At 55.4% G+C, this 13,313-nt stretch overlaps 1 protein-coding gene across 1 annotated transcript; it reads left to right on the forward strand.

Moving 5' to 3' along the window:
- Nucleotides 1-5,407: 5,407 nt before the first annotated feature.
- On the forward strand, nucleotides 5,408-13,035 carry PERM1 (PPARGC1 and ESRR induced regulator, muscle 1). The gene is made up of 4 exons (XM_014941335.1): nucleotides 5,408-5,733; nucleotides 6,329-8,347; nucleotides 10,234-10,350; nucleotides 12,091-13,035. The coding sequence occupies exons 2-4, from the start codon at nucleotides 6,331-6,333 to the stop codon at nucleotides 12,168-12,170; spliced, it is 2,214 nt and encodes a 737-aa protein (XP_014796821.1). The 5' UTR covers nucleotides 5,408-5,733; nucleotides 6,329-6,330; the 3' UTR covers nucleotides 12,171-13,035.
- The last annotated feature ends 278 nt before the right edge of the window (nucleotides 13,036-13,313 follow it).

Below are 13,313 nucleotides of genomic sequence, written 5' to 3' on the forward strand. Positions count from 1 at the left end.
CAGAAAACGGAGCTGCGGCTGCAGGTCCAGCTACCGTTGCCCTTTCCAGGCCCACAGCCAGAACAGGGAGGGGAGAGCTTCACCAAGCTGACACTCCATGAGAAAGTCCCAGGTCCTTCTCTCTTTCCACATCTCATCCCAGAGCTCACCCTTGCTCCCAAGGGCCAGGGTCAGCGTGTTGGCCAGCACTGCCTTCCCCCCACTCTTCCAGCCCAAAGCAGCCTCCCTCCCTCAAACCATGATGTAGGGTACAGGAGAAAAAGAACACCAAAGAGGTGGCCCATGTTCATGTTTCTGTGAGTTTTGCTTTATGCCTTTACCACATGGGTCTGAGGATCTCCTCATTCCCACCTGGGATTGCCCAAAATACCTTTTTTTTTTTCTTTTTTTGCTGAGCATGGATAAAATAGCTCGTTAAACCTTTAAGGACAAGCCAAAAGTAGCTGATACAATGGCATGTGTCTCACAGAGAGTCTGATCCCAGAAGCGGCCACCGAGACCCTGGGCTGCCTGCACCCCTCTGTTCTGGGTATGAAGAAGAACCCTGAAGGAAAGGCTTGAGCCAGCACTTGGGTGTGTTGCCAGCCTTGTGGGGTGATGGAGGCAGCTGCTTTGGCACCAGAATGGAGATGCCAATGGGTTTTTTTGTTGCTGTCCCACGGGCTTGGAGTGGCCTTGGCCCTGGTCCGTGCTGTGACCTCAGGGTCGTGAGATGACTGGTATTGCAGCCTTGCGTTGCAGCAGCACCTCTGAGCCCCTGCTCGGGGCCAAGCTCCTCGTCTGTGCAACCATGTGCAGAGGCAGATCCCCAAAGAGCTGAGGACAGGGTCTGGTGACTGCGAAGATGGAGCTGCCCCACTGGGGCACACGTGGCAGATCCGATGACCTACCTGTGTGGATCACGGAACATCTAAGGTTGCAGCACAAAGCAGGACAGGCTTTGTGGAGACTCCCAACAAGCAGAAGTCAGCGTTAGCAAAGACCTTGCTCTTCCAGCTTCACAGAACACGGCTTTTTCCTCTCCCCTAGAGGCACCACACCAGCTGGATGGGATGCTCAGGAGTTATTAGCTTCCCCCACAGCCCTCCCTCACAGCCTGTGGTCCCAACTGCTCTAATACCATTAAGAGTCCTAATGTCCTGGACATCCAAGCCCCCCTTTTTAAGATTAGCATAGACCTGTGCATCAGGAGGAGGTTAAAAATCTAGGGAAAACCGCTAACTTTCTGGCTGTAAGTGACATCTAGTGGAAATGGCAGGAAAAATGAGTTCCACAGGTGAAACATTGATCCTCTTGGATACAGTGGTGAAACTCTGATTCCTGTGAGCTGGAAGTTCAGCCCAGCAGCCTCTTTTCAACACTTGTTAAAAAAAAAAAACCAGAATAGCTCTATCTGTCTGGGTATGACGTGCAGAGAGCTTGGCGTGTGTGGTTTGTCTCACATCAGTGAGCGAGGCGAAAGGCGAGATGGCTGCGACATGACAGCGGTCACCTGGCCTTACGGCTGCTGGTCCTGAGCCAGAAAAACCTACGGCCACAACAGACCATGCACTGCTCTGGTATTTCTGTGCTAAATTCAGATTAAAACAATGCAGTGGGCTAACTTTGCACTGCTAAACTTCATGGCAGTTTAAGTCTTGCCTGTCCTACAGCTCACTGCTCCTGTGGATGATACGGCTGTAGCTCATCCTGCTGGGTTCTCCGGCCATGGACCACGCTGGGGACAGGGATGGTGGCCCCACAGCCCCTCGGCTGGTCTGCCCGGAGAGAGGCAAAGCTGAGGAGTTGCAGAACCTGTCCCTTAGGGATGGTGAGTCCAGGGTCATGGATATTGGGCCCGTCTGTGCCCTGTGCCTCCGAGGCAGCTGCGTGCCCTCTCTGCCCTGCCTCTTCTTTCTTGGCATGGGAGGTGGCTGCGTTCTGCCACCCCTGCCCCGGCAGGAAGGGTCCCAGCCAGCTGAGTAGAGGCTATTCTTGTGTCGAGCAAAGCCAAAGCTTGCAGGGGAAACCTGAAACTCAGCGAGACTTGGATTAGCAACCCGAAACTCAGGCCAGGATACAAGCCTTTTGGAAGAGCTTGGCAGAGTTTCAGGCAAGTGCGGGCTGAGTTTCAAGTCAGCTAAGGCTGACCTTTGAGTGAGCCCGCTGCTGGCTGCTTGGGAAGCATGGGCTTGAATTTTAAGAGACCCTGGGGAGTGAGTTTCAGGCAAAAAAACCCAACCCCAAACCCACCCCAAACAGTTAAAGGGTTTAGGCAAAAACAATGCAGACCTCTTATGGTTTGGGGGGTGATAATTCCTAGCCACTCACCTGCCCCCAAACCAGCAAAACCAGACCGGTGGTTACAGCTTCATTGCACTCAGAGTTTCAATGCAGACTTAACCCCTTCCTCAGCGTGGATTAACTGTTACTTCCAGGCATTCTCTGGGATGGATCTAAATTCTTTGTTAGCTCTCTCCCTGTCACCAGGGAGGTCTCCTGGCTGTTAGCAGTGCAAGGTCGAAGCCATAGCCGAGCAGCTCAGCATTCCCTGCTCCTGGACACGAAGGACGGAGCTATCTGTGTGACAGTTTGTACCTCGCAGGAATTTATGGAAGGGGAGAAATTAATCAGATCCCGGGGGGAGAGATCACAAGATGGAAAAGCTGGTACCGTGAGAGCAGGCGACGAGAGCAGAGCCAGAGATGGGCAGACAAGGCCACGCTGTATCAGTGACCAAGGCTGAAGGATGATGACCAAGCCAAAGTGGAAAAAGACATGAGGAAATGGGCACAAATAGAGCTGTCTGTCCCAGGCAGTGGGAAGCAGCAAAAGCCAATGTAGTCTTGCTCCCGAAGCTGTGGACATATTTCTCTTTCCGTTATGTTGGTTGTTTTTTTTTTCCTATTGCTTTCCCTGCAAACTCATCACTCTCTTCCTCCCCTAACACACAGCATGTGACGGGTCTAGAGCAGGGCCCGTTATGTTGTTTTGTTTTTTTCCCATTGCTTTCCCTGCAAACTCATCACTCTCTTCCTCCCCTAACACACAGCATGTGACGGGTCTAGAGCAGGGCAGGGAGGATGTGTTTGTAATCAGACCCACGTTTCTCCACATTGTGAATTCAGCCAAAACCCCCATACTCGTGATGCTTTAGTGTTGATTTTAGAAGCTCTGTGAAGGTAGAATTCTCCCAAATGGAGTCTCCTGGGTAGGAAATTGCTTATCTTAGAGTATTATTCTATATACCTCTGATAGGTTGTCTCCCCCGTGCCAGTCTGTAGAAGTCCCCTTACACTGGGAGGAATGAACATGGAGCCTGAAGCCACAGAAGGGGTCTTAATGCCAAAGGAAGTGTCCTTCCATGGCACTGTGGATTTTCTTGCCCAGCTCCGTTTTCCATGCCCTTTATTTTGGCTCTTTCTCCCACACTGTGTCCTGTGCCGTCAGGCAGAGAGGGGCCTCATCTGCTGCTTTATTTCAGGCCCTTCTCTAATTACACGGTGACATTAGTTATTTATATAATGTCCTTAATACCAAAGCGTCCATACTGGAGGTGCTGGGAGGTGGTGGGGAAGCCTGTGCCCGCCTGCCCACGGCTTGGCAAGTTGCATCCACCAGTCAGGTTGGTCCAGAGGTGCTGGACCAGCCCTGCAGCATCCCAGCATCTGGCACCGGCTCCTCTGGAGAGCTGGAGCCAGGTATCCCAGAGAGGCACAGGGTCACACAGCACGTGCCAGAGGGTAACCAGAGACAGTCTGTCCTGGCTGCAACTGCTGGATGTCCTTCTGAATCATGCTCCTTCTGCAGCCTGCGTGGCTCGGGGCAGCGTGCCTTGCCCTTGAAGTCCACGCTGTGCTTTTATGCACCCCCCTCCCCGCCAAGAAGAAGGCAGGGAAGTGCTAGCAGATGCGTAATTTCCCCAAGGACGGTGTGTGGGCTTCACCCTGGACAGCTAAATAAATACTTGGATGTCTCCTGCGCCCAGACTTGTTTGTGTCTCTGAGGCCAGGGTGGGACGTGTGGTGGGGTGTGTGCAGTTCCTGTCGGGTTTGGTGTGTGGCTGCTCCAGCGCTGGTTTTTAAATGTGACACTGATAACGCGGGCCGCCAGCCCGCCGCTGGCTTCCAGTTCCGTCTCGCTGCCTCCCTCTCTTTTATGTTCGCTGCTGCGGTTTGCGAGGCAGAGTTTAAAGGTTCCTCTGACTAACCCCGGCTGCTGGGCTCAAAGGGAAGGAAGTCGACTGCAGCCAAGAAAAGGAAGCCAGTCGGTTTCCCTTCTGCATCTGCGAGCGCGTGTGAGGGGGAGAGGGAGAAGGGTGTAGCCAGATGAGAAATGAGATAGGACGGGAAGGCAGCAGACCTCTTTCCTTCCATATTTTCTCGGCTCGGCGAGCTCCCTGCATGCGTCAGCCCGGAGCATGGAGAAAGGAAGCGTGTCCTGCTCAATATTTACCCGGCGGCGTGGGGCTGTGCGTTCAGCTCTGGCTGCCCATGGGCTGCACGCTCCTGGCTCGCTCCCTGGCACTGCAGTGTGTGAAGGCAGCCACCACGGGGAGCTTCCTTCCCACAGGATGGCGGGTGCTGGCAGGGCAGGGCAAGGGACCCAAGTGACCTCCAGGCTATGGGACAGGAGCTGGGAGCTGGTCCCTGGCTCCCTAGATCATGCCATGTGGCGTGGCCAGCACCCCAGTCCCACCGAGGACCCCCGGGGTGGATGCAGAGCACGTGGGTCCCTCTTGGCTCCCGCAGTGTCTATACAACTGGCCATCTCCAGTGTGGTGTCTGCAGTAGCCTGGTGACCCAAGGGGTGGTCAAAGCCTTGGGAAAGCACTGGCCACCCTCTGGGCAGCAGGGCCTGGGGCTGGGCTCGTGCTTAGGCTCCTGGGCTCTGTGCTGCAGGCAGTTACTTCAGGGCATCTATTTCTGGCCCCCAGGACATGCGGTGGGAGGCAGGCTCCGGGGCTCACAGGAGCTGAGGGCTATTTCTGGCTCCGGTTGCTGACCTGCCAGGCCACCCTTGGCCAGTCGCTTCCCCCTGTAACCCCCTCGTGCCGGGCTCACCCCGAGTCTCCAACCAAAGTCTCCCTCTGCCACCAGCACCAGACAATCCTGGGTGGCGTGGGACAGCAGCCACTCACCATGCAGGGCTTGTCACAAGACCATGACGCTGGAGGTGATCTTTTGATGTAAATCTGCAGTAGGCTGGCAATGAGTGCCCTAGGAGCACCATCAACAGACAAACCGTGCCCCTGAGGCATGTCTTTGTCACCCTAGAAATGGGCAACCCACAGGCTGAGGCAAAGAGGTGGGTGTGTTGAAAAAAAGGGCGGTCGTTGCCATCCAGATGTCACGCTCCAGCTTGTGCTAAAGGCTGGGAGCTGTGTGGTCTGGATCCCTTCTCTGCTGGCCATCCCACGGAGAGACCCCAGGCAGAGAGCAGAAGGGAGCAGTGGGCATCAGGAGTGGTCCTGAGACCCCAGAAGCTGTGGGACAGAAAAGCATTGGCTGGCACCCTCATATCTTCCCCACCAGCTTCTATATATGGGCCTGCCCTCTCCGGACCCATCACACCCGGATCTCAAGTGACACACTGGGGAGGGAGAAGGGGGGTGTCTATTTTTAGCCCCTGAATGGATCTGTCCTGGAGCCGAGCTCTCTGCCCCCGTCAAGGGTACAGCATCATGTTGTGCTGGGAGGATTTTCCTTCGCGGCTCTTTGAATGGCTCCATCACCGCCTTAGGTTGTGGTACAGGTAGGATGCAGCTTTGCCATCTCTCTGCTTCTTCTCCTGCCGCTGGATCCCCCCCCTGCTGTTTTGGGGGCTCTGTTGCATCTCCCTCCCCAGAGCCACGGGTACGGAAGGGGCTGCCATGTCTTGCTGAAAGGTCCTTGTTTGGACTGTGCTTCGTGCATGATGCCGTGGCAGCAGGAACGCTCGAGAGCATAAATCCCCCACTTTTTCCAATGGGCTGTAGGCAAAAGGAGTAGGAAAAAGTGTATGTGAGGTGTGATGCTGCTGTGGAGAGAATCCCAAACCTGCTGTGCTGCTGTGCTCAGGGAGCAGAAGCAGGAGGGACCTGAGGGGGTAGCAGTGGTCTCTCACCGCTGGCAGGGTGGTGGTCCAGCACATCCACACTTGTCCTGCTGAGCCTGCCAGGAGCAGCCCTCGCCTCCCACTGGTTTCAGCTGGAAATGAATAAGGATGATTGAATTGGGATAACAGGGCAGGAACGAGGGGGGGAAAGGGTTAGGGTCACCCTCCTCGGCTTTGTCTGCTGATGCTGGTGCCCCCTCCTCATGCCCTGATCTCTCCGGCCCCCCTCCCTCCCCTTGCTTTGCTGCTGCAGGCATGGATAACTTCGAGTACAGCATCCAGCTGAACGACAGGGACTGGGCTGAGTTCTTGCTGGCGTCGGAGGAATGCGACCTCAAGCCGGCCGCCCTGGCCACGGCCGAGGAGCAGTGTCTCAGTGACATTGAACAAGGGGACGGCGTGCCGGGGAGGGACTGCCACGCCAGCACCAACGGGCAGATCGCAGCCAGGGTGGGCAGCGGGCCAGGGCCTGGCACGGGATCCTCTCCCCCACGTGGGGTGACCGGAGACGCCTCTTTGCGCTGGCCGGCCGGCGGGCACCTTGCCCTGCCGGAGCTTCTCTCGGGCAGCGAGGACGAAGCGGACCTGGGCTCGGTCGGCAGGTTTCTGTGCGAGAGCGACAAGCTCGGCTGCCCTTCTCTTGCTCCGATGCCCAGTGCCCAGGGGAGGCAGCCCCTGTGTCCCCCCGCAGCCACCCCGGCCAGCCAGGCTGGTGGCACAGCCGAGAGCAGCCCAGGGCAGGACACAGCATGTGAAGCGGCAGCACCGCAGCCGGCATCGCCGTCGGAGAAGGGAGCCACCATGGAGCCCCCCAGCCCCCCAGCTGGAGCCCCCGAACAGGGAGGGGACGCAGGAGGGGGACAGCCCCGTGGCAGCCCGGTGGTGGCACAGCCAGGGTCTCTGGTGCAGCGCAGCTCGCGGGCACCGGCTACCCCCCCGGAGGGTTCGGCGAAGAAAAGTCCTGGCAGCGCTGCCCGCTCGGAGCCCGGGATACGGGGACCCCCACCTGAGCAGCCCCCCAGCCCAGCCCTGGAGACTGCACCCAAAGCACCCAGCGTCCCGGCGCGGGAGGAGGCCAGCGGGGAGAGAGCGGGTGGCGAGCCCGGCTCCCCGGCTGGTTCCCCTGATGTGGTGAGGCCCAAGGTGCCAGGACTCGGCAGAAAGAGCCGCAAGCAACGTGGAACCGGTGCCGCCGAGGCAGCCCAGGGGGACAGGGAGCCTGCGGGGGCTGCGGCACAGGGGGCTGGCGTAGCCACGAAGGCACCTTTGAGCTCCCCACTGTCCTCACGGAAGAGCAAAGGGAAGGAGAAGGCAGCCAAGCCACCCCTGGTGAAGCTGGGGAGCGAGGAGGCAGCGGAGAGCAAACGGCCGGGGCCCAGCCCTAGCACGGAGGAGGGTGATGCGGCCGTGAGCGCTCCCCCGAAGCAGAAGGTGAAGGAACCGGGGGCACAGTCCCCAGGGAAGGCAAAAGCCACCAAACACTCAAAGCCAGGGCAGGCTGGTGGCTCGGGCGTACGTGACAATGTGCCGGTGATCCCTGCCAGCGGAGCTGCGGCTCCTCCGGGAGAGCCGTGCCAGGAGGTGCTAGAGAAGCCTCTCCATCCCAAGAGCGTGGCTGCTTTTGGAGGGGATGCTGCTGAGGGAGCTGATGGGGAGCCTTCAGCCGAGACCCCCAGGGAGCTGGGCCCCCCTTGCTTGGCATCCGGGGCCTTTTCAAGAGCAGAATCCCTGGACGTGACTTGGCCTGAGATGTACGACTATTTGTTCTGTGACTCCCAAGGGGAAGAAGAGGGAATGGAGAACTCAGTGGAGGGGGAGAAAGTACCCTTGGAAAGGGAAATATCCTTGCCTGAACTGTATGAGTATTTTTTCAATGAACCAGAAGGAACCAGGAAAAAAGGCAAGGGTAAAGACAGGAAGCGAAAGAAGTTCAGCAGCTTGGACCACACTCAGCTGCAAAATGAGGATCCCGACTCGTCTCTGGTCACAGACTCTGTGGTTATCTCCGTCCCTGAGGTGTATGAACACTTCTTTCCAGATGGGCCTAGGAACAGGGCAGGCTGGAGAAAGATTTTCTCCATCACTCCAGGCTCTGAGGTGAAGAAAGCTGTGGGGGCATTGAAGTCCCTCCTGCAAAAGCATCTCAGCAGAGGCCAAGCTCCAGCCCCCCAGACTCTCTTGCGGAGAGGGTCCGGAGAGAAGCTCTCCCTCGTCCCGGTGGGAAGAAACCAGGAACGGCCAGAAGCTTTGGACATGGCCCTTGCTCTCAGAGGTAAAGCACTGTAACCCCCTGCCCGCTGCCCGGCAGCCCCGGGCTCACCGTGCCATGTGGTGATGTGCCTCTGCTTTGCGTGGTGTCCCCTGCTCCCACCACCCTTTGGCAAGCCTGGCAGCCAGCTCTGGCCCTGCTGTGGCCACCTCCACTCCAGCTGCAGTGACATTAATGCCACCCTACAGCTGGCAGCACTTTGGTGGGCTCCGCCAGGTCTGAAATCACATTTCTGGCATGTTAACCTTGCCACACAGCAGCCCTGGGATCTTTGGAAGTGTGGCTAAAGCCAACCACCATGACATGCCATGTGGCTGTCTCCTGTGATGCTCACATTGTCCCCATGCCAAGCAAGTGCTGCTGGCCAGGCCCCACAGGCTGGCTCCTGGTGCTACAGGAGGCATGGATGGGGAATCGGGGTATATTCTGGGAATAACTCACTTTGCTCCCCCCAAATTCCACTCCTGGGGCAGAGGGGGTCATGCCAGTGTGCATGCAAGAGGCTGAAACTCAGGCTGGCCCGAAGTCCCTGTCCTACCTGATGCGGTTGTCCCCCTGAATGGCTATAACTTACCATGGATCTAATCTATTCTTTTTGTATTTTGGCCAAGAAAAACTATCATCTGAAGTGTTTAGCTGCATTAAACATGGCTGGTGTTACTGCAAGGTGGGGTGGAGATAGGAATCCCCCTCCCCAGTGCCACCCAACTGTGTGCAGAACCACTCACCTGGATTTCTGATGAGGGGGTGGGAGGCAGAGTGGAAAAATCCTGCTGTACCAAAAACATCATGTCCCTGAGATACAGCACTGGCTGCTCGGTTGCTGTCCTGTTAAGGTTGGGCTGCTTAGTTGATCTAATATTGGTGGGGGAAAAGGTGTGCGCAGAGTGGAATGTGTCCAGGGCTGCCAGCTGAAAGAGGTGAGGGGGACTTTAAAACACACAGTAATTTGAAATTTGAAAAACACCCTCCGGAGACCTCAGAGGTTGCCTGAACATTGACTGCTACTGGAGGCAGGCAAGAAAAATGGGAATGAAGGGAGAGCGAGCCTGACCCACCAGGACAGTCTGCACATTTATCTTAAAGCTTATATGATGCTTATGGCCCCAGTGCCTCGTAGTTAATATTAAAACCAAACAATGAATGAGTCATCCCAAAGGGTGCCTCAAAATAGAGCTTCCAGTCTGTTTACACAGGGAAAAACCCCTTTGCCCTGGTCATAGCTAATTAATAAGCCAGCTTTAATTAAAAGCCTGATCAAATAAACGTAGGAGCAAAAAATAACCTACTCTTGCAACACGTCTTCAAGTTATGCCAGGCTGGGATTCCAGCAGAGAAGGAAATGGAGAGCACTCAGGGCTCTCTCCCTGGACAAAGCAGGAGGTGGGAGTGAGGTGGGACCCATGGAGAGATGCTGGTGCTCCTCTTGGTGCCTGCAGCCCCAGCGCATCGCAGCCAGCCCAGGAATTGTTCTCTCCTAAATCTACACCCCAGACCCACTTCCAGCCACCACAGAGGGGTGTGCTGGGAAGATACACAGGGAAGTGGGGAGGCAGGCAGAGGTCCTGGAGATGGCATGTCCACTGGCTGTGCCTCCCAGGCCCATGGGTGGCATCAACAAATACTTGCCTTGGGCTCTTAACCAAGTTTAAAACTGAGAGAGGTGAAAAATATACCCCTCTCCTTAGGAAACATACCTGAGTCCTAAATAGACATGTTTGACTTGACCAATGGGGAAAAAAGGCCTTCTGGGAGGGAAAACTTGTGACAAAGATGTATTTCTCTGGGAGTGCAAGGGACTTATTGCCCCAGAGGAACCAGAGCCTGCTGTGGCAGAGAAGGTGTTGTAAAACCCTAAATCTCCAAGCCTTGTGCTCTTCTTCTCACAGGGAATCCCGAGGCTCCGCTGACGTTGACCCACAAAGACATGTGCCTCGTCTTCTGCGCCTTTGCCTCCTGGGCAGTGAAGACCTCCGACCTGCAGGCTCCAGATGCCTGGAAGACCAGTACGTGTGGTGCCCAGCCTGGTGGGAGAGGGGTGGGATAGACCTCATGGAAGGCATGGCAAAGAGGAAGGCAGGGATACTAATGATGCCTGTAGAAAAATGCAGTCATTTTCCTGCTTTTCCAAAGTGTCCTGTTACTTTCTAATATCTTCTTTCTCCTATGGAAATGGAGAAATTAAAAACCTACTCATTTAGGTTGGCCTTTCCCCACAAAAAGTGGCTGCTGGTTTGAAGTGAGACGTAGGACAAGTCTCTATTCCTCTGAGAGGGACCGGTACCAGTGTGTCAGGGGAAGAGAGGCTTCTTTAGGATCTGTGCTGGTTAAAAACTGAATCAGGACCTCGATTATGCAAGTTTATAACTCCTTCCTTTCAGCTGGAACAAATGCATAGATTTTTCTAATGTGCTGTAAAGGTATAATTATTTTTTTTTTCTAAATGCAGCTTAACTGAAGTATTATCCTGGTGCACTGAGTCCTGCAAGTAAAGGAGCTCTCTCAGTCCCTCTCCAATATTTGAATAACTTGTGGGGAGAGAGGAAGCCCAAGGGGTGAGGGTCCTGGATGAGCAGGGAGTGGGGTCTACCCCATGGGCACCAGAGAGCCCCCACCATGGGGAGAGACACCAGGGCCAGGGTTTCCTGCTGCTTGTCCCCAGGAGGAATGTTCCCCACTAAGGTCACACAGGAAGCTGACACCCCAGGGCTGAGAATAGCTCATTAGCTAAAGTTGCTCAGGGCAATCATCACAAGGAGTTTTTGGCCTGCTCCTCCTTACTTTCTTAGTATGAGGTGGTTGACGTGGCCTCGGAGAGGGTGCGAAAAGCGTGTTATGGTCCTCGTGCCCTGGGGATCACATAACCCAACGTGCAACAAGTGCCTGGTTAGGAGGGGAGGTGAGGGGCTGCTCAACATCCTGGACTGGCAGTTCTCTTTTGGCATTTTAGGTTCTAACAAATCGAGTCGACCTGTCTGTGTCCCAGGCTCTAGGACGTAAATCAAAATAAAGTCTGAATTTAAACTGGGAAGTCTAAAGGCATGGCTTGGGTTCCCAATGTTGATTGGGCACAGATCAGGGGAATTTGACCTCTCTTATGAGCCAAGCTAAAACCGTTAGCTGAAAGTACAAGGAAGAGCTTGATTCTGTGTATAATCTCCATGAGTTGTTTTCTGTATTCCTGTATTTTCTGACTCTGGATTTTGTGTATTTTCTGCTTTTGGCTGGGATCAGAGTATCCATAGATAACCCACAAACTGATATTTTTCCTGGATCTTCCTGGTCCAAACAGAAGTAGAAAATGAAGGGGCTGTCCTGAAGCCCTGGTGAGATTTCCCACCGTCACCTTCTCATCCAAGAGTAGACCCATTAGATCTCCACATGAACCTGTATATCTAACCACCACCCATCTCCACCACAATCGTGAAGTCTATGTCACATTTCCCTTAAAAACAGCTGTTTCTTGTGAAATGGTGGTGTGATCCGTGTACCCAAACTATAGGACTAGATGTGGTCGCCCAGGCTGTGGGAGGCTCAGGACTCAACGTGCTGGGAACAAAGCACAGCGTGGTGGGGATGGAGAGCAAAGGCAGGAGGGGTCTGAGAAAGGGAGGGGATGGACACCCCTTAGATCCCATGGACCAGAGTGAGCCGAGTCGCTTGTGATCTTCAAGTTTGGAAAAAGTTCTTCAGGTTTGGAAGAAGCACCCAGCCTCACTCTGGAAATGTGTTGGGCTCTTTTCCAGTGTTCCTGGCAAGTTTTGGCACGCTTTCTGCCATCCGCTACTTCCGAAGGCAGGTCAGAGAAGGACACCCCCGGACCTAGGCTCAGCCCCCTCCACAGGTGCTGCCCGGGGACAGGCGAGGACGGCGGAGGCAGAGACCGGGGACTTCGTTCTTGGGCAGTGTGAGGAGCCTGGATCCCAGCACCAAGACTTCTCTGGACCCATCCCTAAAGGGGACAGGAATGTCACAGGAAGCAGGATCCTTCTGGTGACAGTCATTTGCAATACGGTAGGCAGTTTGTACCTGTACTGGACAGAAGAGGAGCCCGGCGTGGGCTGGCTCTGTTCTTTCTTTGCACACTTCTTGCATACTTGTGCTATCTCCTAGGAGTAGTCACAGTGTCTGTTCCAGGGCGCTGCTTGTCCGTCCTCCCTGCTGAAGTCACCTGGTGGCAAAAGGAAGGGGCTGAGGTGGTGGAGGGAGGAAAGAGCAAAAGAAATCAGGGAAGTGCTTCGTTCCTATGAAAGGGTTGGAGTTTCTGTGAAGGGAAGAGAGGAGACAGCTTCGGGGAAGAGCTGTTTCTGTCCAAACATGGTGCTCTGCTGAGCGTGTGCTGGCTGCACACAGAGAGCAGCTAAAGGGGGATGGAGGGGCCGCTGGCTTGGCAAGGCCCGGGGCTCCCGTGACCGGTTTGGCTCACTGCAGGAGGACTCATCCTCTTGGATTTCACTCCAAGAAGTCACGGCTCTGTCTAATGATTCAGGAGGCTGAGATAGGGTTTCTGTTGCATGTGGCCACCTCAGCCCTGCTGAGCCAGAGCTGTGGATGTGGGGGTCTGTCCCTGTGGGTGAGGAGCACCCATTACAAGGACACATTTCACTCCTGTAGGTAGACCATGGGCAGGGGTCAACCAGCTAGAGCCAGGGAAGGGGCAAGCAGGAGAGACCTGCAGGAGGATGTGCAGGACAGACGGACCATGGGCAGGAGTCAACCAGCCAGAGCCAGGAAAGGGATAAGAAGGAGGGACCTGCAGGAGGATGTGCAGGACAGACAGGGGCTGAGCTCAGGGAAGCCTCAGGAAAGAGCCCTGACAAGGACAGGAACAGGTTGGAGAGGGGGAAAAGGCATGTGTACATGTTTGACTCTGACAATCACCAGATGAAGGGTCACCAGATGCTGTCTCCCATCCCAGGGGCGTAAGGTTGGCTTGGAGGAAAAGTTGAGTGAGGAGGTGCCGTGGCTG

Source organism: Calidris pugnax, unplaced genomic scaffold (genome assembly GCF_001431845.1).
Source record: "Calidris pugnax isolate Ruff unplaced genomic scaffold, ASM143184v1 scaffold82, whole genome shotgun sequence".
NCBI lineage: Eukaryota > Metazoa > Chordata > Aves > Charadriiformes > Scolopacidae > Calidris > Calidris pugnax.

Coding starts and splice junctions, on each gene's coding strand:
- PERM1 (XM_014941335.1), top strand. CDS start 6,331: ATGGATAACTTCGAGTACAGCATCCAGCTGAACGACAGGGACTGGGCT. Junction 8,348..10,233: donor CATGGCCCTTGCTCTCAGAG/GTAAAGCACTGT, acceptor TTCTTCTCACAG/GGAATCCCGAGGCTCCGCTG. Junction 10,351..12,090: donor TCCAGATGCCTGGAAGACCA/GTACGTGTGGTG, acceptor GCTCTTTTCCAG/TGTTCCTGGCAAGTTTTGGC.